The 26,210-nt window shown below is 46.2% G+C and overlaps 1 protein-coding gene across 4 annotated transcripts in view; it reads left to right on the top strand.

The window, feature by feature from the left end:
• Positions 1-25,961, top strand: part of LOC145350763 (1-phosphatidylinositol 4,5-bisphosphate phosphodiesterase beta-4-like) — a 451,544-nt gene extending 425,583 nt beyond the window's left edge. For all 4 annotated transcript variants that reach the window (XM_080200036.1, XM_080200037.1, XM_080200034.1 and 1 more), the window contains 2 exons: positions 4,851-4,887; positions 23,327-25,961. In XM_080200036.1, the coding sequence (XP_080056162.1) occupies positions 4,851-4,887; positions 23,327-23,415 (126 nt within the window). In that variant the 3' untranslated portion in view covers positions 23,416-25,961. The remainder of the gene's footprint in view (positions 1-4,850; positions 4,888-23,326) is intronic.
• Positions 25,962-26,210: the final 249 nt, after the last annotated feature.

Here is a 26,210-nt window from a genome sequence, read left to right as displayed (position 1 = left end):
GTTTTATAGAGTCGTAGAGGTTTACAGCATGGAAACAGGCCCTTCGGCCCAACTTGTCCATGCCGTCCTTTTTTTAAAGACCCCTAAGTTAATCCCAATTGCCCGCATTTGGCCCATATCCCTTCATACCCGTGGTCACAAAGACTTGTGTCAAACAGAATGAAAATGACGCTGCTCAGAACAACGCAGAATTACAAATATTGGTGGCACGGTGCTTAACACTGCTGCCTCACAGCGCCAGGATTCGGGTTCGATTCCTGGCTGGGGTCACTGTCTGTGCGGAGTCTGCACGTTCTCCCCGTGTCTGCGTGGGTTTCCTCCGGGTGCTCCGGTTTCCCCCCCCAGAGTCTGAAAGATGTGCGGGTTAGGTGGATTGGCTGTGCTAAATTGCCCTTTAGTCCAGGGGGACTAGCTAAGGTAAATGCATGGGGTTATGGGGATAGGGCCTGGGTGGGATTGTGTTTGGTGCAGACTTGATGGGCCGAATGGCCTCCTTCTGCACTGTAGGATTCTTTGAATCCTTGCATCTCTGATTCTATGTTTGCTGCCATTCACAAACTTGATACTACATCCAAGAGCCACCAAAATTTTTGTCTTAAATTGGATTTTGATCTTGCATTTTATTTAACTTTGTCATTTAAATATTCGAATGCTAACTTGTGCAGATTAGTCATTTTCAAAGTGTAAGAACTTCAAATATATTAGCATGGTGGCGCAGTGATTAGCACTGCTGCCTCACATCACCAGGGACCCGGATTCGATTCCCGGCCTTGGGTCACTGTCTGTGCAGAGTCTGCACATTCTCCCCATGTCTGCATGGGTTTTCTTCCCACACTCCAAAGATGTGCAGGTTAGATGGATTATCCATGGGAAATGCTTGGGATTATGAGGATAAGGTGGGGGAGAGGGTCTGGGCAACTTCCCCTGTCAGAGAATTGGTGCAGACTCGATGGGCCAAATGGCCTTTACTACATTGTTGGGAATCTCTGATTCTTTTATTTCCTAGCCTGCGCCTTTGGAAAGTGTTTCTGACATTTCTGGTTCTTTTCAAAAATATTTGGATAATTAATTTTATGAGTTAAAGAAGCCGTTGCTTCAGTAGTTATCCAATAGCATTCATCACAGAATCACTACAGTGCAGAAGGAGGCCATTCGGCCCATCGAGCCTGCACCAACAACAATCCCATCCAGGCCCTATCTCTGATACTCTATGTATTTACTCTACTCGTCCCCCTGAAGCTTGGTCATCCTTCCAACACACGCGCCAATGCAAGCAGGAAGAGTGGGAGAGCTCTTGGGGCCTGCCATTGGCGTATTTGTTGGAAGGATGACTAAGTTGATAGTCAACCACTTTGGCCGTATTATGAACGCACCTTCCTTGGCCGTCACATTCGGGGGTGGGACTTGAAGCTGGATCTTCTGGCTCAGAGTCAGGGAATGCTACCCACTGCACCACATGACTTTCCAGTTGAGTCAACCCAACTCGCACATCTTCCAGACTGTGGGAGGAAAGCCGAGCACCCGGAGGAAACCCAGGCAGACACGGGGAGAAAGTGCAAACTCCAGACAGACAGTGACCCGAGGCTGGAATCGAACCCGGGTCCCTGGCACTGTGAGGCAGCAGTACTAACCACTGTGCCACCGTGCCGTACTTCTCAAACGGAAGTACGTTTCCATTTTCACCTTTTTGACAATAACCTGTTGTCAAACCCTTTGATTTCAAGGGGATAAAATTCTCGGCAAGTTCTGCAATAGGTAGGCAATCTCCTGTCCCAGATTAATGTCCAGCTGGTGAAGAAAAGGGTTTGCAGCTCATTTTACTTGCAAAATTTCCCCTCAATCTTAAATATGAGGTGTTGGGATTTAATAAACCGGACATCTAACCTTCCATTAAAGTGCGTATTAATTCAAATTAGCATTGGCCCAATCATAAAACCTGGTTCACGGTTAAGTTGCTGGATTAGTTAAGGCAATACAACTAGTTGAGTGGTGGAGTCTTCTACTCCACAAGTTTGAGTTTCTGTGGCAACGTACACGCTTACTCCTCTGGCTCCGTAAGGCCTCGATGCCAACTCGAGCCCCCTCCAGTCCACTTTGGCTTTATAGCTTCCGTGACAACTCATGCTCTCCCCCACCTATCCACTGCTGTGGCACTTAAAAGCTTCCATGTCCAGTGGGGTAGCATAGTGGTTAGCACTGCTGCCTCACAGCACCAGGGACCCAGGTTCAATTCCGGGTCACTGTCTATATGGAGTTTACGCAAACTGGAGCACCCGGAGGAAACCCACGCAGAGTTTACACATCTGCGTGGGTTTCCTCCAGGTGCTCCAGTTTTCTCCCACAGTCCAAAGATGTGCGGGTTTAAGTGGATTGGCCGTTCTAAATTGTCCCTTAGTATCAGGAAGATTAGCAGGGTAAATACGTGGGGTTACGAGAATAACGTTTGGGTGGAGTTGTGGTTGGTGCAGACTTGAGGGGCCAAATGCCCCCCTTCTGCATTGTAAGGATCCTCATGGACATTATAAGTCCTCATGCCAGCACATGCTGCCCCCCCATTGTACCTCCATGCCAACTAACCCAATATCTACAATAGGAATACATCTAGAGCCAGGATGAGAAGAAATAAAATGAAGATCTAAATCCCTGCATGGTTTTCATTATATTAATGCCTGTTCATGAAACCCCATTCAAAACATTAAAAGCCCTTCCAGTACTTAATCCCACATCAGAACAAACAGACTTGTATATATAACTTGACATGCAAGGTGGCTAATCCTTTAATAACCTCTTTAAACTCCCAATCAAATTGTGAAATTATGGTCATCCTACTGGAATAATAATACTTTATGGAAAGCAGCCAAGTATTAGTAATGATAAAATGATAGACCTCGGGTTAATGTCAAACAAACAGATAAAAGATTTTTTTAAAAATGTCATGAACTTAAGCAGACTGGATCATTTTTTTTCAGTACATGGGATTTAAATTATTTGATTATTTTTTAGATTCTCATTGACACAGGCAGGCTGGTCTTTCGATTTTTGAAGGGCTGGGGCTTTAACTAGCTTGACAGCTCTGTGGACTTTATCTGCTCTTCACCAATTTTTACTCTCCTCCATCAATTCATAGCTCCCAGACTGTAGAATAAAGCCCTTGCTGCGTCAAAAATAGGGTCTGTTTGAACTCAGCACTAAGTTCAAAGGGCCCTTTCCCCAATCAACAAAAGTGGGATCTGTCGGAAAGAAGGAGTGGGGGGGGAGGGGCGGAAGATTCAGATCTTTGTCCCGCTCGCTGCTTTTAAAAGAGCCCAGAGTCATCGCAACTCTGCAAAAACCCAATACATTGTCTTCAATAGATGAGAGAAAAGGGAAGAATTTAATGACCTTGAAAAAAAGAAAGAAAATATTTTGTCCGCAGATAGAGACCTAAATGTTTGTCTCAGCAGGATTAAAGATTTTCTTCCTGTTAAAAAGTGACCTACAGTGAGAACCCCAGACAAAAAAATTTAAACGTGTCCATGGTTAAAGGTCATCATAATCGGCTAGAGTTTCATGGATTGCATTTGCCCAGGGTTTACACTGAGAATGAGTTCCTGTGGAGCTCGTTTGCCCATTCTGCCATATAAAAGCAGCGCCAAACAAACATTAGGGCAAAGTGGTCAAGAAGGCAAATCTAACAGACCTCCTCTTCACTCTCATTGTCCTCCAAACTTGTTGGTCATGTTCCTCTTCCATTATTAAGCTGCATTAAGAGTTGACCCATTGCGTGCCGGCCATTTTACCTCTTCTCACCTCATGTTGTGTGGTGGGGTGGCGAGGGGTGGGTCCTTAAAAAAGAAACCCCTCAAATGCATGGGAACTCTTAAGCGCAGTGTGCCCTCTGGAAATGGCTGAGATCGCCACACAGTTCAAGGGCAGTTAAGGATGGGCAACGAATGCTGGCCTTTCGACCAATGCCCACATACCGTAAAAGAATTATTTTTAACGGGTTTTGCATTCGCCTCGAGCCGAGCCATAGTTTGACTCCATCACATACGTGACTTTTATTGTCTGAAATGTCTCAACAGAGCAGCTTTGCTTGCAATCATGTGTCCATTTCTCTGAAGATGGGAAGGGAGAAGATGAAAAATAAAAGCTGGTGGTGAAGGGTTGTTCCATCCTCTCCGATTCCATGTCTTACATTAATCAAAACTATTGTACTAATAGAACGCTTTGCACCTTTCCTTGCGCTTTTGTAACATTGGCAAGCCAAAATTCTCCTTCAAGCACTGTCTGATGTGAACCTTTGCAAACCTATTTGAGTCCCTCCATCAAAAAAAAAGCCTCAAGAGCATTTTCCGCCGGAGATGTTTTGAAGGCGCAATCTTTTGCCGCTACAGCCAGCTCGGTGGCAGGCTCTAATGTGTCTTCCAACTGCTGTCTATTTGTTCACTAGAGGTATGTTGCTTAATAATCACCAGCACAACTCATCTTGCGAGCTGCAGTTGATGTTGGCAACATCCAGATATTTTTAGCATCCTTCTGTTGCCTCCATCTCTGTAATTTCCCTTTTTTGCTTTGTGCCTGGGTTTCTCCCATTCATTGTCCACCAGTCTCCTATTCTCACCGCCTTCTGGAAAATGAACACGCATTAACAGACGACTTACATGTCTTTTTTTCATTGCTACACTCATGATCGTTCAGTGAGAAAATGCGGTCTCCCAAGAGACCATGTTGAATTTATTGTTTTCTCTTTCCCCACTAGAATTCAGATGTAAAAGGCATTGTAATAATGTTTTTATTGAACACTGGCATTTCATTTTATTTTACATTTTTTGGTTTATAATCATTGACTATTATTTTTGCACATACAGCTGCTGAAATCATGTCATACAGGGTCTGGCATTCAAGGTAGGACTGTTCTTAATTACCAAACAACAATGAAATCTGTTGTTCCATTTTAACAGTAGTTCATATCCAGATATATATATATATATATGAGTTTCAGCGATTGAAATTAGTTGTTAATATTGTTTGATGTGAAAATGGAAACTTTTTAGTGCATCAAGCAAGGCGTGACGTATGTGGAGCATTTGAAGACTCTGGGTCTGTACTCATAGAGCACATTCAGCACAGAAGGAGGCCATTTGGCCCATTGAGTCTGCACTGATCACAATCCCACCCAGGCCCGATCCCCATAACCCCCATGTATTTACCCTAGCCAGTCCCCCTAACACTAAGGGGCAATTTATCATGGCCAATCCACCTAACCCATACATCTTTGGACTGTGGGAGGAATCTGGAGCACCTGGAAGAAACCCATGCAGTTACGGGGAGAATGTGTAAGCTCCACCCGACAGAGTTTAGAAGGGTGGGGGGGATCTCATTGAAACTTACAGAAGTATCGAAAGACCTGGATAGAGTGGACGTGGGGAAGATGTTTCCATTAGTAGGAGAGACTAGGATCCGAGGGCACAGCCTCAGAGTAAAGGGACGACCCTTTAGAACTGAGGTGGGGCAGCAATGTGGTTAGCACAACTGCCTCACAGTGCCAGGGACCTGGGTTCGATTCCAGGCTTGGGCCACTGTCTTTGTGGAGTTCGCACATTCTCCTCATGTCTGCGTGGGTTTCCTCCCACAGTCCAAAGACGTGCAGGTTAGGTTGATTGGCCATGCTGAATTGCCCCTTAGTGTCCCTGGGTATGCAGGTTCAAGGAATTAGTGGGGTGAATGTGTTTGCTTGTGGAGATAGGGCCTGGAGTGGGATTATTGTCGGTGCAGACTCGATGGATCGAAAGGCCTCCTTCTGCACTGTAGGGTTTCTACGATTCTATGAATTTCTTGAGCCAGAAGGTGGTGGATCTGTGGAATTCATTGCCACAGAAGGCTGTGGAAGACGGGTCATTGAGTGTCTTTAAGACAGAGATGGATAGGTTCTTGATTGGTAAGGGGATCAAAGGTTACGGGGAAAAGGCGGGAGAATGGGGTTGAGAAACATGATTGAATGGCGGAGCAGACTCGATGGGCCGAATGGCCTAATTCTGCTCCTATATTTTATGGTCCTATCAGCCATGGAGTTTTGCCGGCCAATAACTGAGATACTGTCACTAACCCCAGGCTCTTCTGGGCCGAGTCCAGAATCATAAGGTATTAAAGGTAGCTGGAGTCAGAGATCATATTCTTATTGGTTCTGTTCACATCACCGGCTCATCTTAGAATTATTTGACTACAGATATGAGGTAATATCCTTCCCTGAAATGAACGGCGTTCTGAACATACATATCAACATACAAATTAGGGGCAGGCCACTCGGCCCCTTGAACCTGCTCTGCTATCCCATAAGATCATGTCTGACCTGATTGTAACCTCAACTCCACATTCCTGCCGACCCCCTGATAACTTTTCACCCCCAGATAACCTTTCACCCCCCTCATTGAGCAAGAATCTAACTAACTCTGCCCTGAACGTAGTCAAAGACTCTGCTCCCACTGCCTTTTGTGGAAGACAATTCCAGAGACTCATGGCCCCTTTGAAAGAAAAAAAATTCTCCTCATCTCTCCCTTAAATAGGCACTCCTTATTTTTAAAACAGTGACCTCCCCCCCCACCCAAACTCCCAGTTCCAGATTCTCCCACAAGAGAAAACATCCTCTCCACATCCACCCTGTCAAGACCCCTCAGGATGTTGAAGGTTTTGAACCAGTGGCTTCTTACTCTTCTAAACTCCAGTGGATACAAACGTACCCTGTCCAATCTTCCTTCATAAGATAACCTGCCCATTCCTGGTATGATTATTAAAGGTACGTAACTCCTTCAACATGTCAAGACAGATACAAAATCGCCAAATGCCTTTCTTATGTCCCTTGTGATTCGATGATTGGGGCTCCCTTTTACCTTTGCTGCCCAGGTTGAAACTTACCAAAGGGAGTTGCTGACCCTTCCCCCATCTGCTCCCGTGGACACAGGTTGGTGAAGGGGCTTCACAATGAGCAGTTGATGTGCTCTGGCAGATCACCACCGGCCAGCAAGGTTGCATGTTATCCCCATTGCTTCACCCAGATTTGAAAAACACATTCACAAATAAAAAAGACGTTTGTGCAAACGAGGGCCTGGATTTTACCCCCCTCCCCTGTGTTTGTAGGCAGGGACGTAGGGCTGATCTGATGCAACTATATTCGCGGCTGGGTGTCCGTGGCAAAGGGAGCGTGCAGAGGCTTTCCGTGCTCGTTGGGCACCGCAGGGACTTGGGCGGCACGGTAGCACAGTGGTTAGCACTGCTGCTTCACACAGCTCCAGGGACCTGGGTTCGATTCCCGACTTGGGTCACTGAATGTGTGGAGCTTGCACATTCTCCTTGTGTCTGCGTGGGTTTCCTCCGGGTGCTCCGGTTTCCTCCCACAGTCCAAAGATGTGCGGGTTAGGTTGATTGGCCTTGCTGAAATTGCCCCTTAGTGTCCTAAGATGCTTAGGTTAGAGGGATTAGGGGTCGGATATGGGGATAGGGCCTGGGTGGGATTGTGGTTGGTGCAGACTCGATGGGCCGAAGGGTCTCTTTCTGCACTGTAGGGTTCTATGATTCTATTATCCACCTCTTCAATCACATTTTGATTGAATGTTTTAAGTTTCCGCTTTGCATTTTGTTTTGGGCGGTCACCTTCTTACTTGCAGGCTGCCCTTCTTTGTCCCTGAGTTTGGTTTAGTTTAGTTCAGTTGGTTTACCAAGAAGAATGGAGCGGGGCTGCTTAAGATCAATTGGGTTCATTTTGCACCATCGACACCTGACCAGTTTCATCTGCCCCATTATCGGCTGATTGACAATACTTGACGTTTGCACACAAGGTCATGTTCACTACCCCAAACTCTTATCCAACTGACTGACCTGGCAAGGGTCAGATGATAGTTAATAAGACACAATTGCAATTCCAAACAGCACATGTGGGACTTGCTCACATGAGAGTTGTTTAAAATGCCCGTTCTTTTCCAAACAGGAGCCGTGCGGTGAGATTCTCCGGTCTCCCAGCCATGTGCTTCCCGCTGACAGGAGGTGGCACGCTGCTTGCTGGCGGCGGGATTCTCCAGTCGTGTCACTGTCAATGAGAATTCCCATTGATGTCACCCCACACCAGTGGGAAACCCATGGACGGAGGTGCACTGCGGGCAGGACCAGAGAATCCCACCACTGTGAACGACCAGAAAATTTCAGCCAAGATTTTGACATGTTCTATAATATTATTTATTAACTTGGTACATCCCTAAACTGTGGAGAAACCAGGCACAGTATCAGTGTCCGCATGCAACAGAATTTGTTTTGAGTTTATGAAACATTGACCTTACTGTGGTACAGAATTCTAGTAAGACAGCACCAGGTTAAAGTCCAACAGGTTTATTAGGTAGCACGGGCTTTCGGAGCGCTGCTCCTTCCTCAGGTGAGTGAGTGTCCAAACAGAAATTTCTGTTTGAGAGTGTGGTCCTGGAAAACATGCTTTTAACAGAAGTAGATATTCTCTGCGTCTATACATCTCAGGGGAGATTTGAGATGGGATAAAATTACTCACCTAGTTTGTGGGTAGAAATTTGTGAGGACTTAGATTTACCTCCTGTCAAAATGTTTACACCAGTCCAGTAGTCGAAGCTGTTTATTGAACCAACTGTGTAATCCTGGATGGGAAATACTTCAATAACTGACAAGCCAAGAAGGTTTGGTGCCGCCGAAAGACATTGGGTGGGATATTACGTTCTTGCTCATCCCAAAGCCGTAAAATCCCGTCCGAGGTCAACGGATCTTTCCATTGTCCGCCCCTTGCCCGCTCCGATTCCCGTGGCAGGCAGGGCGGTAAAATTCCAGCCATTCGCTCATCACGTCCTGCCCTGTGTGATGCCAGACTGGAATGGACACCAAGGGGAAGTTGGCAAATCCACCAGAGCTCATTGTCATCAGATTTCCACCTATTCCCTGCATCTTAAACTCAGGCTCAGGGTATGCCCAGCACAAACATTTTCATTTTGATATTGGAAGGTATTTTAGTGACTCCTGTCCTTGTTTTTAAGAATCATTACAGTGAGAGAAGGCGGCCATTTGGCCCATCAAGTCTGCACCAATCACAATCCCGCCCAGGCCCTATCCCTGTAATCCCACATATTTATCCTGTTAGTCCCCAGTGAATCTCAAAACATTGTGTCCAGTCACACATTTCTTCTGGCAGCTGTCCCCTACGTGTATGTGTGTGTATATACGTACACTAAGGTGCAATTTAGCATGGCCAATCAACCTAACCCGCACATCTTTGGAGTGTGGGAGGAAACCGGAGCATTTATTTTACTGACCATTTGTTTTATAGAATCCCTACATTGCAGAAGGAGGCTATTCAGTCCATTGAGTCTAGACCGACCACAATCCCACCCAGACCCTATTCCTGTAACCCCAAATATTTACCCTGCTAATTCCCCTGACAATAGGGTCAACTTAGCATGGCCAATCCACCTAACTCGCAAATCTTTGGACAGTGGGAGGAAACCAGAGCACCCAAAGGAAACCCACGCAGACACGGGGAGAATGTGAGTTACCCCATCTCCAACATCCTCCCAGGTGGCACATTCCAGACCCTCACCACCCTCTGGGTAAAAACGTTTTTCCTCAAATGCCCCCTAAACCTCCTGCCCCTCACTCTCAACTTGTGTCCCCTCATCACTGACCCTTCAACTACGGGGAACACCTGCTCCCTATCCACCCTCTCCATAATCTTGAACGCCTCAATCAGATCCCCCCCCACCCCCGCACAGTCTTCTCTGCTCCAGAGAAAACAGCCCAAGCCTATCCAATCTCTCTTTATAACTTAAATGTTCCATCCCAGGCCACATCCAGGTGAATGTCCTCTGCACCCCTTCCAGTGTGATCACAACCTTCCCATAACGTGGCGACCAGGACTGCACACAGTGCTCCAGCTGTGGTCTCACCAAGGTTCTATACAACTCCAACATGACTTCCCTGCTTTTGTAATCTATACCCCGAAGACTCTGCTAATTTCAGGGTAAATTAACTCTGGTGCAGAGTTCCCTTTAATTTCTAACTGTGATAGATATTCAGACAATAATATTTCTGCGGCACTTGTCATAGGAGGTGGAGATCTGCTACAATGCAGATGGAAAATAGGATTATATCTGTTAATTCATTTCATTGGATGCCAGTTACCATGGTACCAGAATTATCACTAGTATTTTCATCATAGTTGTTTGGAGTTCGCCATTGCTTCTATTTCATGACTTGTGATTGTATTCTGCAAATTTGCTGCATAGTTTTGCGCGCACAGATGGTGTTGTTTCAAATTACCTTCTCTTTCAACTGATTTTCGAGTCAAGACCATTCTTGTTTTCTTCGCCTTACACAAAGCGAGGTTTGTATCACTTTAAGTAAGCAATTCGTGTCACAGATGTGGAGGAGGGGAATGACAAATCTCTGCAAACTCACCATTCTTTTAGCCAGGCCGAAAACGTATCAAACCCTTACGTCAGAATGCAGACACCTGAGGTGGGATTTTCCAGCACCAAAACTGGAAAAATCCCACCTAAGGTCAATGGACCATTCCATGGTCCGCCCCTCACCCACTCCGATTCCCGTGGTGGGTGGAACAGGAAAATTTACCCCCTCCGATGTTAGTATTTTTATAATTCACTCATGGGACAAGGATGTGGTTGGCAGGCCCGCATTTATTGCCCATCCTTAGTTGCCCAAGAGCAGTTGAGAGTCATTTATTTCTCATCCCGAATTGCCCTTGTTTAGAGGGCAGTTGAGTGTCAACTACATTGCTGTCTGGAGTCACACGTAGGCCAGAACCAGGTCAGGACAGCAGATTTCCTTCCCTAAAGGACATTAGGGTGGCACAGTGGTTAGCGCAGCTGCCTCAGAATGCCAGGGTCCCAAGTTCAATTCTGGCCTTGTGGAGATTGTATGTTCTCCCCATGTCTGCATGGGTTTCCTCCGGGTCTCTGGTTTCCTCCCACAGCACAAAGATACATGGGCAAGATTGATTGGCCAAGCTAAATTGCCCCTTAGTGTCGGGCAGATTAACAGGGTAAATGTGTAGGTTTGCAGGAAATAGGGCCTGGGTGGGATTGTGGTCGGTGCAGACTCGATGGGCCAAATGGCCTCCTTCTGTACTGTAGGGATCCAGACGTTTTTTTTCAGACAATTGACAATGGTCGTCAGTAGATTCTTAATTCCAGATATTTTTAATTGAATTCAAATTCCATCATCTGCCGTGGTGGGATTCGAACCCGGGTCCCCAGAACATTAACTGCAGTTTCTGGATTGATAGTCTGGCAATAATACCACTAGGCTATCGCCTCACCATGGCGCCTGTCTGCACTCTGTGAAATGGATGAGTTAGGATTACGGAAATAATGAGACCCCGGCTCATTTTAAACAGACCTTCAGATACAGAGAGGGATAACCTCCAGAAACTGTTACTGCCGTGTGCAAACCAGACATATAATGCATATCAAATTCCAAAAAGAACACTAAATGGAGATACCGGGCTAAATTTTCCAATTTTGTTCTCTTCATGAGCCCAAAGCCTCTGTTTCTGCTCCAGATTCACCAACGTTTGCATCTTAGTGTTCAGATTGGGAAGAGTCAGTGCAGCAGTGGGGGAACCATTCACAGGAGAACCTTCTAGATTCGGTGTCGGGTGATGGGGGTGCTGGGGGCTGGTTGGGGGGGGGGGGGGGGAGTTGTTGGGGGGGGGGGTGGGGAGCAGTGGGATGGTGGGGGCAGTCCAGGAGTTATTCCCGGAGTCCTACCTTCATTGTCAGTAGGCCCATCTTCCAGCCTGAGAATGTTCCTGGAGATCCATCATGGCAAAATGAAACATCTCGATAGGAAAATCGGAACAGGAATGGCCCATTTTCACCCTTGGGCCTGTTCTGCCTGCCATTCATTGAGCTGATGATGCTCCGTGATGGAATTTAAATTTCATTAACAACTCTGGAATATAAAGCTGATCTGAGGAGGTGTGAGCATGACAACTAGCCTCGATTCTCATAAAACCACTTCTGGTTCACTCATGTCCTTGAGGGAAGGAAATCTGCCGTCCTTACCCAGTCTGGCCTATATGTAACTCCAATCCAGAGCCATCTCATTGACCCTTAACTGCCCCTAGTAACCAACCAGGGCGCAAATGTTGGCTTATCCAGCGACATCTACATCCCATAAAAAAGTAGAATAAAAGGCACTGCTTGCCTTATGGAATGGGATAATGATTGGGTGGTTGGTCAAAGTTTTCGGAAAAGACAGTGTAAAAATGCAGCAGCTAATTTGCGCTCTGCAAACTGTGAACTGGATGGAATTTGGGGTGGCACAGTGGTTAGCACTGCTGCCTCACAGTGCCAGGGACCCAGGTTCGATTCCCAGCTTGGTTGCCATCTGTGCGGCGTCTGCACATTCTCCCCGTGTCTGCGTGGGTTTCCTCCGGGTGCTTCAGTTTCCTCCCACACTCCAAAGATGTGCTGGTTAGGTGGATTGGCCGTGCTAAATTGTTGCTTAGTATCAGGGGGACTAGCTAGGGTAAATGCATGGGGTTATGGGGGTAGGACCTGGGTGGGATTGTGGTCAGTGCAGACTTGAGTGGCTTCTATGAGTTGGTGAACTGGAAGGAGTAGCCACTGTCTCGATGGAGAGTGGTACTAAGCTTCATTCTGTAAATCACCACCCAATACCTGCATATGGGGGAGTTTCACACTTGAATTTGGCACTCATTGTCGCTGTCAGAGAGAAATTGTTTCCTTTGGGAGACTGAGGATGGAATTTTCCCAAGCCCCCGCCAGCGGGTTGAGTGGTGAACGATGGGGGAGGAGTTGAGAATACACCGGAGACCCAAATATTGGTTTTACGCCAGTGCAAACTTGACAGCGAGATCTTCCAGTGATGCCCGCCATGGTTGGACTCATGCGTGAACTTCATTTGCATCCTGCTAATGGGATGCAACCAGCCACCCCCAACTCTCTGCAATGCCAGCGGGCAAATCCACTGGCGTGGGACACGTCAGGGACAACGTGCCATGCAGATGTCGGAGCTCACGTCGGTGACGGCTACCCAGGACCCCGGAACACCACAGCAATGGGTGGGGAGAGGGGGAAACACCTGCAAGGTCGGGGGCCGGGGTGGGTGGGGCAGGGGGGGCGGGAGGTGCAGAGGCGGGAGGAGGGGGCAGGGTGGGAGGAGGCTCCAAGAGTTATTCCCAAAGTCCCATCTTCATTCTGAGTGAGGTCCGCCTTCCAGCCTCAGAATGTTCTTGGAGATCCACCTCCATTTTCAGGAAGTCCTCCTTCTCCCCTCAATCGTGGCTCGGTGATGTTGGGAGCTTTTTCAATATGGCGGCAGGATATGATATACCGCTAAGCTAATCCCAATTGCCCGAATATCCCTCTATACCCATCTTACCCATGTAACTGTCTAAATGCTTTTTAAGACAAAATTGTACCCACCTCTACTGTACATCTGGTGGGGGCAGGAGGTTGTTAGTTGAGGATGAATCCTGTTGCTGGGTGGTCAGTAGATAAGAGGGTGGTTTAGTCCCTTGGGAATGGATATCCAGGGTGTGGGAGGAGTCCCCCCTGGGTTTGGGATGTGGGAGGAGTCCCATGGTGGGGGGAGGTGGCAGTAAGTATGTGTCAATAGTTATCTAGAAGCTAGAAGTGGTTTTAATCCTGCTAACTCTTCCTGGGTAGCTTCTGATGTAAAACCATCCAAGTTTGAGATTTAAATGGAATTTTCAGGATGGTTCCAAGTGCAGAGTGATCGGCCATTGGAAGTTTGCACTTCTGGTCTAATTTCTTTGCAAGCCTTACTTGGAAACCTCTGGGAGGCGTTGGGGAGGGAGGCAGGAGGATTCTTTGGGGTGCGTCCTCCTCCAGATACACTGCTCTAGAGCTCGGAGGTTACAGCCCAATAGCCATGCTCGTTTGAGCCCTCTCTGGTGCGGCACGGTGGCACAGTGGCTAACACTGCTGCCTCACAGTGTTAGGGAAACGGTTCGATTCCCGGCTCGGGTCACTGTCCATGCGGAGTTTGCACATTCTCCCCGTGTCTGTGTGGGTTGCCTCCGGGTGCTCCGGCTTCCTCCCACACCCCAAAGCAGATTAGGTTGACTGGCCGTGCTAAATTGCCCCTGAGCGTCAGGGTAAATGCATGGGGTTGCGGTGAGAGGGCCTGGGTCAGGTTGTTGTCGGCGTGGGCTCGATGGGCCGAATGGCACTGTTGGGACTCGAAAACGCGGTCGAGTGTGATCACGACGAGCCTGAAAGAGTCCTTTTTGCTTTTGTACAGTTCCCTTATCACATCCTTCCAAAATGCATCGCATGAGGTGAATTAGTTAGAAGTGCCATTATGGTTCTTATGTAAGCAATTGGAAAGGTAAAGCCCCCTGTTCAGGCTTCGGGAGGAGGTGGAGATTGCTTTCCATTAAAAAAGCTGAAAATTAGACCTCACAATTATACATTTGGATGCAGCCACCCACTCCCTCTCTTCCGTACAGTCATCTGAACATTAAATCACCCTGTGCTATTCACCCACATAATCTCTCAAATCACGAACAGTCAATCAAATGCCAGTTTATGTGTTTACCTCGGGCAATAAATCATGTATCATCTCCCTCACACACAACAGCCTCAGTCCTTTCCAAACCCAGCCCTCGCTGTAACAAAAGAAAACTTCACAGTCGTGTTAAAGTCAGAGCCTTCCATCTCTTGAAAATACAAATCGCAGCATTGCCTTTGCTGTCCGCAGAGTCTGTTTGATGCGAGGTTAATTGTATCGCAGTGTTGTAAACAGATTAGCACTGATTAAACGCATTAGGAATGCTTTTTAATGCACTATGCCAATACAATTTATTACCGCTCTCAGATCGCTCTGTGTCAAACAAGTGGCAACTATTAATCCTTCAGCATAGCTCGATTCCCTTTCCTCTCAGCGGTTTACTCTGTTTAAACAATTAACCATCGTGCAACGACAAAAAAATGTTTAAACTGCCCGTGACAACACAGTCCGTGCGCAAGAACATGGCGAGGTACATTTCCACCGTAATCTTGACAGCAGGTTAGCAGAACTCCTGGAGTAGTGGCCATGGATTGATTTGCATTAAAGGAAGTTTGGGGAAAACCCCAACAGGAATGTCACCTTAAGTAGCCTCAGCAGTTGTTCTCGTTGCTGTCCATGGTTATTAAATTATTCAGGAGCTTGGCTGCATTGCTATCATCGTGGCACACTTGTAAATCAGTCTATAGTAAACCAGTATTTTCATCTGTGGACACTTGTGTGGCACAATATGTGAAGTGTGTACTGGGGAGTTCTTTCAACCTATTTCGTGACATGTACTATGCAGGCAGTTATTTCAACGCTTTCTATCATTATTTTTATTTATTAGCGTCACAAGTAAGGCTTACATTAATACTGCAGTGAAGTTACTGTGAAAATCCCCTAGTCGCCACACTCTGGCGCCTGTCTGGGTTACACTGAGGGAGAATTTAGCACGGCCAATGCATCCTAACCAGCACGTCTTTCAGACTGTGGGAGGAAACCGGAGCACCCGGAGGAAACCCACGCAGACATGGGGAGAACGTGCAAACTCTGCACAGACAGTGACCCTAAGCTGGGCATCGAACCCGGGTCTCTGGCGCTGTGAGGCAGCAGTGCTAACCAGTGTGCCACCGTTTGCCATCCGTGAGTGATTGCTTTCTTCTGCTAAAATAGAATTCCTACAATACGGAAGGCGGCCATTCGGCCCGTTGAGTCCGTACCGATCACAATCCCACCCAGACCCTATTCCCATAATCCTCATTTACCCTGCTAATCCCCTGACGCTAGGGTCAATTTAGCATGGCCAATCCACCTAATCTACACATCTCTGGGCCATTAAATTTAGGAATTTTCCCCATTCTCTCCCCTTACCTTCATCCGATTGCCCTGCGCCGTTCCGTGCTGGCCTGTCCACTCTTCTCTTGCCCTCTGGACTCTTGGGTAAGAGTCAGCAACTCAGCAGCACAAAGAACTCAACCCTGCATTCCTTAACTCAGTGACCTGTACATTGGTTTCCCCAACCTTTAGTTGACAGGGAAGCACTACAGCCTCAGTTCGCAAGTCACATTGCAGAATACCACTGCGTTCCAGGAAAACAATGGGATTTGTACAAATGAAAATGATCTGTACTATTAAGTTATAAACCAAAATGTAAAGATTTTTCCAATATACTGAAATCCTAACAGATAGCAGGTACAATATTAACACAAACAGTACTGTTAGGTTAATCCTCACATTTAAAAGACATACCTTAAAATCTAGTCGCTGTTCTCTGGTACCTCATTCTCGGAATAATTCCACTATGCCATGGTAACAGGAATATTTTCAAATTATTCTCAGGAAGGAAATGAGTAAAGTGAATCATAGCATCGTGAAAATAGGAATAATTTGAGTACCCAATAGCTCTAATCCACATCATTATCCTTTTATATAATTTGTTGTAATGCCTCATTATATAATTTACTTGCATACTAGTTTGACAAGCCATTAGGTTTTTTTTTTTGACAAATTTTTTTTCTGACCTAGATATGAATTGAGTTATTTGATGGAAATATCTGTAATTACTGCTGCTTAGATGGACAGATGATGGGGTTTTTTTTAATGCTAAAATCTGCCCTAGATAAAACGATCCAAAGCAGTACGATATTTTAGGCAGGTTCCTAGAGAGCAGTAGTGTCGGACAAGGTGGAAGTGATGGTGGTCATCACACCTACAGGAGCAATGGCTAACACAAGCTACAACTGCAGACAGAAGGGATTTTGTTTGCTGAGGACTGTCCAGAAGGTTTCTCCATATGAATTGGTTGTGTCCTTTCTTAGTCCTCATATCCTTGCATCTCTGACGAGGATTTAGGGTCTGTGTACTCCTTGGACCTTTCAGCTCCAGTTGGTCTAGTTTAAAGTTTATTTATTAGTGTCTCAGGTAGGCTTACATTAACACTGCAATGAGGTTACTGTGAAAACTCCCATGTCGCCACACTCCAGCGTCTGTTCGGATACACTGAGAGAGAAGCCATTCCGCCCTGATGAAGGAGCAGCGCTCCCAAAGCTCGTGATTCCAAATAAACCTGTTGGACTTTAACCTGGTGTTTTGAGACTTCTCACTTTGAGGGAGAATTTACCATGGCCAGTGCACCTAACCAGCACGGCTTTCGGACTGTGGGAGGAAACCAGAGCACCTGGAGGAAACCCACGCAGGCACGGGGAGAACTACACACAGACAGTGACCCAAACCAGGAATCGAACCTGGGATCCCTGGCGCTGTGAGGCAGCAGTGCTAACCACTATTTGACCCTCTGTATGAAATTGGATGCAAGATTAACACCAGAACTTTGACTAAAGTAGTAGTACTTAAAAAGTAGTTTATTTATTATTTACAAGTAAGCTTACATTAACACTGCAGTGAAGTTACTGTGAAAATCCCCCACATTCCGGCGCCTGTTTGGGTACACTGAGGGAGAATTTAGTGCGGCACCTAACCTGCACGTCTTTTGGACTATGGGAGGAAGCTGGAGTACCCGGAGGAAACCCACGCCGACACGGGGAGAAAGCGTAAACTCCACACAGACAGTGACCCAAGCCGGGAATCGAACCTGGGTGTGTGAGGCAGCAGTGCCACTGTGGACTAAGCCAGGAACTGAACTCTGAGGGGCGATTACAGATTGTGAGACATTCTTCCCTTGAAAACAGAAGAATTGAAAAGCTCCGTTAGTTGGACGGCTGGCCCGTGGTGCAAAGTGGCACTAACAGCATGGGTTCAATTCCTGTACCCGTATTCTCAAGCTTCTCGATCTTGCCTGTGGTGTGGCGAAGCTCAGGTTAAATCAGCACCAGTCAGCTCTCCCCCTCAGAGGGGTCCTCTGGGACTGTGGTGACATCTAGATTTTTATAGACTTGCACAGGATTTTGAAAAGGTTCTTGCCGGTTGGCAGTGTAAGACGCTTTGCCGTCAAGACGCAGAGGGGCATCGTTGCACAAAGAGGCAAGTAAACAGGTAATTCAGATAGGACTTACTTTGCAGCAAGGCTGACTGAGCAGAACGAGCTCATCTAACGGAAATTTCTGAAATGGTTTCAAAAGGAAAGTCAAAAGTAGTGCGGGTTATTACATTTTATAAGTGATACATCGAAGTGATTGTTTTCAGACTGCAACTTGGATCAGGGCAATCCAACTCATGAGATTCAGCAAACTCTGTTCTTAACCACTGTTAGAGATGCATTCAAATTAATGACATTCTTATTGAAATGTTTGTATCTGCTTGTCGAGGGATTGGGGGGGTGTCCCTTGAAATGTCTCTCAGTGACCCAAGAAGGCAAAAAGTTCAAGACTTTCAAGAGATAGAAATTTCTTGCAACCAAAAAGGGGGATATTACATGTATCACAGCTTGGTATGATTCCTGCTCTGACCAAGACCGCAAGAAATTACTGAACAGTTGTGAATGTAGCTCAGTCCCATCTCGCAAACCAGCCTCCCATCCATTGACTCCACCTGCACTTTCTACTGCCTTGGAAGAACAACCAGCATAATCAAGGACCCCACACACTCTGGACATTCTCTCGTCCGCCTTCATCTGTCAGGAAAAAGTTACAAAGGTCTGAGATCACATAACAATAGACACAAGAACAGCTTCTTCCCTGTTGCCATCAGACTTTAGAATGGACCTACTTTATATTGAGTTGATCTTTCTCTACACGCTAGCTATGACTGTAACACTACATTCTGCACTCTCTCCTTTCCTTCTCCGCTGTGTACCCTTATGAACGGTATGCTTTGTCTGTAAGAAACAATGCGTTTCACTGCATCCCAGTACATGTGGCAGTAATAAATCCAACCAAATCAAAAACTCAGAATGATTGAACATGCTGGGTAGACGGTCACCCCTTCCTTCCTGAAATACGTTAATATGTCTTTTATTTTTAATGTGGAGAGGTATAGTTAGGTTCTGTAATAAGGTGAAATCCCGTCGAGATCCCACTCTCTGAACCAAACAATGTGCTTAATGAAAATAAGAAATGGTGTCGTTTCTGCAGTGGAGAGGCGATGCGCACTGTCAGTTTAATACCTGATTGCCAAGTTGAAAGTGTGTTGCAAATGATTCTTTGTTTGATCCAATTTGTGTGTGAATATAGTTGCAGTGTGAAGTGGAGGGAATCAGTGAATCTGTTGTTTCTGCTGTGAACCTTTCCCTTTTCCACCTCCTTCATTAAGCACGCACGCTATTAATTTATGTCCAGCAGAGAACATAATATACTTCAGCTGGAGACTGGAAATGGCAGGGGAATTGATGTTACTAAATTATGAGTTAATGGAAAGCTCTCACTTTGAGCGAATTTCTGTCACTCAGTTCAGAGTAGTAGTGTGTGCCATCTACAAAACGCACTGCAGCAGTCCATCACACTCCCAAACCCCGCGATCTCTCACACCTCGAAGGACAAGGGCAGCAGACGCAAGGGAACACCACCACCTGCAAGTTCCCCTCCAAGCAGGAGGCATCACGGTGGCACAGTAGTTAGCACTGCGCCAGAGACCGGGGTTCAGTTCCAGCCTCAGGTCACTGCCTGTGTGGAGTTTGCACATTCTCCCCGTGTCGGCATGGGTTTCCTCCGGGTGCTCTGGTTTCCTCCCACAGTCCAAAGATGTGCAGGTTAGGTTGATTGGCCATGCTAAATTGACCCTCATGACAGGGGGATTAGCAGAATAAATATGAGGGGTTATAGGAATAGGACCTGGTTGGGATTGTGGTCGGTACCGACTCGATGGGCCGAATGTCCTCCTTCTGCACTGTAGGGATACTGTGATAAGCCCCACATCATCCTGACTTGTCAATATATCACCGTCCCTGCATTGTCGCTGGGTCAAAAATCTGGGAACTTCCTCCCACTGTGAGTGTATCCACACTAGATGGACTGTTGTGACTCAAGGAAGTGTCTCATCACCACCTTCTCAGGGCAAATAGAGGGGAGGCATTGGCCTGGAGATATTATTAGATTATTAATCCAGAATTTAGTTAATGTTCTGGGGACCCGGGTACGAATCCCGCCACGGCAGACGGTGGAATTTGAATTCAGTAGAAAAAAATGTGGAATTGAGAATTTACTGATGACCATGAAACCATTGTCAGTAAAACCCATCTGTCTGGTGCCAGAGATCAGCTGGGAGGTGGGCCTATTATTTGAATAGTGTTTTATATACTATTTCAATGGTATTCGCAGGCCCGGGACTGAATTCTCTCGGCCCTCTTACCTCTCATACCCCACCAGGAGTATTACACTCCAGCAGGGTTCAGACTAGCCCCCCCCACTTTCGGGGAACTAGAGGGACTACCCCGCTGGAGTGAAGGGGGGGAGCAATCGGGGCCCCACATGGGGTCAGTGGTGCCCCCTGGGCATGGGGACCATGGCACTGCTAACCTGTGCCCCCTGGGACTGCCCAAGGGGCAAAGTACCCATGCCCAGGGGACACCCCAGTATTGCCCATGGGGGCAGCACCAAGGGGGCAACGCCTATTGGGCACAGGGTTTCGGGGGCGATCGGTGGGGGTGCGGGGCTCCACAGCCATTCTGCATTGGGGATCCAGGCCAGCATTCGGGGCGCATTGGGGGGTCAGCCAGGGGACATGGAGGGTCTGCCTACCAGGAGCGGGGGGGGGGGGTGGATTGTCAGTGCTTGAGGAGGGGTGGGGGTGGGGGGGCATTTGCTGGAGATCGGGCAGTCCAGGATGGGGAGGGGGTTGGAGTTGGCGTTCAGGGCTAGCCCTGGAACGGATGGGGGTGCCACGATCGGGCTGTGGGAGGATTGGTGGGGGGGGGCAGCACTGCGAGGGTCCCGGGTTGGCCAGCGACTGAGCTGGCCAGCAAACAGGAGGCTGACAGTTCGGGGCCACTGCACATGCGCAGAGTTCCCCTGGTTTCGGCTTCCTGCGTGGGAATGGGTCCCGCTCTCTGAGATCAAATAGCATTCACACTGGCAATGCACAGAGTGTGGGAGATTCCTGTGTGAACTCCCATTGAAAAAAACAGAGTGATTTACTCCAGTTTTCCCGCGAGAAGGTGGGAAATCTGCCACTTTGACAGTCCTTCAAAGGGTTGTACTGATTTTAGTGTGTCGCACATATTAAAAGGAAAGATATACCCAGAGCAGGTTTCTGAGGAACCAGTCCAGAGAAATGGAACTCTTTGCTAATGTGTGTATAAGCTGTAGCTGTCTGTATCCATCTTTTGTTATTTTTGTAAATGTTATCCTTAACCTGCTGCCAACACCTTCTGATGAAAAACATGGACAATAGGAATATTTATTCAATGTCACATGACTCCAATTTTCTGTTTAAGGGTGGCACAGTGGTTAGCACTGCTGCCTCACACTGCCAGGGACTCGGGTTCGATTCCCGGCTTGGGCCACTGTCAGTGCGGAGTTTGCACGTTCTCCCCATGTCTGCGTGGGTGTCCTCCGGGTGCTCCAGTTTCCTCCCATTCTTCAGAGATGTGCGGGTTAGGTGAATTGGCCATGCTGAATTGCCCCTTAGTGACAGGGGGATCAGCTAGGGTAAATGTATGAGATTAGAGCCTCAGTGGGATTGTAGTCAATGCAGATTCGATGGGCCGAACGGCCTTCACCTGCACTGTAGGATTCTATGAACTTTACAACACTTTCAATTATGAAGTTGACAGTCCACTCAAAGCCAGCCTCTTCTTCCAAATGCTGAATATCAACGAATATAATTGTTGTTGATTGTGAAACTTAATTGCTGGGGAGGAGGAGAGGGGAACTTATTTTAAGAGTTATTATAAGAGACTTTCCTTTGGAGCTAATGATGCAACAGATAAACCTCTTCTGTTGCTTCTAATGTACCAACGAGAAACATTAGCCGGAATTTTACCAGCCGGCCCGCCACGGGAATCGGAGAGGGAAGGTCTGCTGACCTCGGGCGGGATTTTCCGGTTTCGGGTTGAGCGAGGCCATAAAATCCCACCCGTTAACACCCAACTGATTTGTTTTGATTTGTTGTTGCCACGTATTGGGATACAGTGAAAAGTATTGTTTCTTGCGTGCTATACAGGCAAAGCATACCATTCATAGAGTACATAGGAGAGAAGGAAAGGAGAGGGTGCAGAATGTAGTGTTACAGTTATAGCTAGGGTGCAGAGAAAGATCAACGTAATATGAGATATGTCTATTCTATATGGGGTTTAATGAGATTGAGGGTTATAGATAGGTCTGTAGGTTGGTAGGTGTTGATGTGATCGGCACAACTCGTGGGCCGAAGGGCCTGTTTGTGCTGTAGTGTTCTATGTTCTATGTTCTAAAAGTCTAATGGCAGCAGGGAAGAAGTTGATTTGAGTCGGTTGGTCCGTTATCTCAGACTTTTGTATCTTTTTCCCGATGGAAGAAGGTGGAAGTGAGAATGTCCGGGGTGTGTGGGGTTCTTAATTATGCTGGCTGCTTTTCCGAGGCGGCAGGAAGTGTAAACAGAGTCAATAGATGGGAGGCTGGTTTGTGTGATAGACTGGGCTCCAACCCTTTGTAGTTTCTTGTGGTCTTGGTCAGAGCAGGAGCCATACTGAGCTGTAATACGCCCAGAAAGGATGCCTGCTGTGATGCATCTGTGAAAATTTGTGAGAATCTTGGCGGACATGCCAAATTTTCTTTGCCCCCTGAGGAAGCAAAAGCGTTGGTCTTTCTTAACTATAACGTCTGCACGGAGGGACCAGGATAGGATGTTGATGATTTGGACACCTAGAAACTTGTCCAGGGAACTATTGTGTCAGTGTGGAGGGACCAGGACGGGTTGTTGGTGAGCTGGATATCTAGAAACTTGACCAGGAAATTAGTTAGGCCATTTTGACCAAACTGACTGTGAAAATAATATTACCAAACCTAATTTAGGCAGGGGGATGATAAAGGCTCCGTGGGGTTGACAGAGATCATGCTCTGATCATGTAACCACGTCCAGAACATGTAGTACTGTACGACGTACTGAAAGAGTTAAGTGTGTTCATTCTTTCTCCACCATTACACCAGGGGTAAGTTTTTCACTCAGAGGGTAGTGGGTGAGTGGGATCAGGTGCCGCCGGTGGTGGTGGAGGTAAATTCGATAGGATCTTTTAAGAGACTTCTGGATGAGTACATGGGACTTAATAGGATTGAGGGTTATAGGTAAGCCTAGTAGGTAGGGGTATGATTGGTGCAACTTGTGGGCCGAAGGGCCTGTTTGTGCTGTAGTTTTTCTATGTTCTATTACAAAATTGTGAAGTAGAGTGACGCTATTTTTTTTTCCTCTTTCTCAGGCAAAAGAGATGCGGCAGATGGTGAAGCTGGAAGCAGAGATGGCTCGAAGGCCAGCAACAGTTGTCTGAGCTCCCCAGAAACAGACTGAGGCCAGTGTCAGTCAGGCATACCACCAACAGTAACGTCCAAAATACCAACACTTAACAAGTTTTGCCATCTCCTCTTACCTCACAAGTCTCCTATCGCCAGCAGCTTTCCGTATCGAAGGATCTCCGTACACCCAAATGAATGGCGTTGATGCCATGAGCACTTTAAAAGGTTGCTGATTCTACTTGATATGTGTCCAGATAACTTTCTTTGCGTCACCGTCTCTTGCAAAGGAAGGCAGCAAAGGCGAAGGCTGTTCTTTTGACTTCGTGTTGTTTGATTAATATCCAAGGGATGGAAAACAGCTATGGCAAATTGGTAAGGGAGTTACCAAAGTTATAGACAACATGCATTGTATGAACAGCGTTAAACTAGTTAGGACATTTCGACCAAATTTTGTCATTTGCCAAGAAACCTTCCATGTCCTTTTATTTAAGTCTGCATGCATTGCCAATAGATATTCAAAAGCCTAAATACTTGCAGGTCCGTCCACCAGAGTCCTGTCAAGCTCACAACTACTGATGTCAAACTCGATACGTGGAGCTTTGAGGGGCTAATTGCAGAGACGAATATTGGACCTTGCTTGTCCAAAATGGAAACCCTAATCCGACCTTTATGATCCTTCTGACATGACGCATAATGTTGACCAGAATAGATCAAAGCCGAACGTCACCACTTTAGGTACCAAACTAAAGATTGTCTTTTTAGGACAGAAGATAGATACATCCATTAAGTTAAATGTTCCTCTCTTTGCATGGTCTTGCACAGGTAACTGGCTTGTAGTTTACAAAGGATTACTGCATGTTTATACTCCTCTGGAGATGTCCTCGCGTGCCCATCACTATAGACTGCCTGAAACACTGGGAGTTCCATCAGCAAAAGTATGAAGCAAATGCTTGCATTAATAGCTTTCCCAAAGTCAATACCAATATAGAGCAAAACAATTTGCTATTTCCAGCACCTGAAACTGTCCGGGATTCATTCAGAGATCTTTGTCAGGGGTTGTTGGTCAGGGAAATACCCTTGTTAAAAATGTCGATACGCATAATTTCTTCTTAAATGTATAAAACGCATACACCGCCTTTTACACTTCTTCCTTTGCAATATACAAGAATGTGAACAGGATGAGGCAAAATGGATTCACACTGAAATTTATCATCCAAACAAGAAAATAATTAAGATTAGAAATGTTGAATCAGGGAGTTTATTTAATATTCTAAGCACATAATGTGAACAAAAGAAATGATATCTTTTCTTACACTGGGGCAGGAATGTAGAACATCTTGTTTTCTAATCAAATACACATAAAGTTCTCAACAAAGTTTGCTGAGGTTTGGAGCTACTGTCGAGTCTTGTAGTCCAACCAGTTTGTGTAAAAATACACGTCACTCCAGACCAGACATCCACCCAATTGTTTTACTTCGAGCATTTATCGGAGTACAGTTTGACAGTGTTGGACAATGTTGCCCAATTCGTTCCAACATGCCGTCCTCAGTAATCCCAGATCCCCTCCAGCAATATGTCTTCGGCTGTGAACTAGAATAAAACCATCTTCAGCCACGCTGCAGCGAGCCGACTCAATATTCTTGGCAGCTCAACACCGCCAGTAGTGCACCATTTTATTTCATTATGCAATGCCTTGGAGAGGTGTCAAACCTGTGTCTGAACACTGTCTAAGATGTTCTTGCCAAATGATAACATGGGTCAACGTGACCCGAGCAAGTTTCCCAGTAATATCCGCTGCGTTACTCAAGAGAAGGCAAATGAGCGCCCGTCTCAGAGCAGAAATATATCACGATGAAATACTGTATGTAAATATGTATTTAATACTATAACATCATTTAAGACCAAAATGTGTTTTAAGGCATATCAATTATCTTAAGGGCTGTGTGGTCATGCGGACTTGCTAAGAATATATTTGTTTCCAAGAATGCAATTTCATGTTATCAGCCATTTTGAGGGTTACTTCTCCAGCAAGCCATTTTTACCCTCTTAAAACCAGTAGCTTTGACAACATATCAATTATGGTATTGTATATGTAAGGTGGGTATTACTAAAATGTATTTTGTGTACTACTGTAACAGTCCTTTCAATGTGTCACTGGTATACCTAACTGACGCAGGTGGGTTACTAGAACTGCTGCTTTCACAAGGAAACGAAAAACAAAAATTGAACTATCTAAATTTTGTAACTCGGGTATATAGTTCAACAAAAAAACGAAACACAAATTCAGTTCTGTTTGCTGGTAGATAAAATGGCTGTTACATTTTCTATCGGGTAACTGTCCTACTGCTTATATACTGTAGCTATGTAGGTTTGCTAAAAGGCAGGCTGTTTTACAGCAATCACTCACATGTATTGGTTTTGTTTAAAATATATATAAATATATATATATAGAAAGAGAGAGATTTGGTGAAGGTGTTTTATATTTATAATATCTGTCAAATTACAAGGTAGAACATCATGAACTCTTAATTAATGTTCTCTTGATTCTTTAATACAGTTTTATAGTTTCTGTACCCCATTATAAATAAACGACAAATGTGAGAAGCGATTTGTGGCTAGAGTTTTACTGGAATCACGCACATCTCATACAATTGCTACGGTGCTGAGGGAAGGTGATGACCTAGGGGGCGGCACAGTGGTTAGCAGTGCTGCTTCACGGTGCCAGGGACCCAGGTTCGATTCCTGGCTTGAGTGACTGACTGTGTGGAGCTTGCACGTTCTCCCCATGTCTGCATGGGTTTCCTCCCACAGTCTGAAAGACGTGCTGGTTAGGGTGCATTGAACCAAATA

The sequence above is a fragment of the Carcharhinus amblyrhynchos genome, chromosome 12 (assembly GCF_965287045.1).
Source record: "Carcharhinus amblyrhynchos chromosome 12, sCarAmb.v2.hapA, whole genome shotgun sequence".
Lineage (NCBI taxonomy): Eukaryota > Metazoa > Chordata > Chondrichthyes > Carcharhiniformes > Carcharhinidae > Carcharhinus > Carcharhinus amblyrhynchos.
The sequence above is the reverse complement of the archived record's forward strand: the minus strand, read 5'-3'. Positions and strand labels throughout refer to the sequence as shown.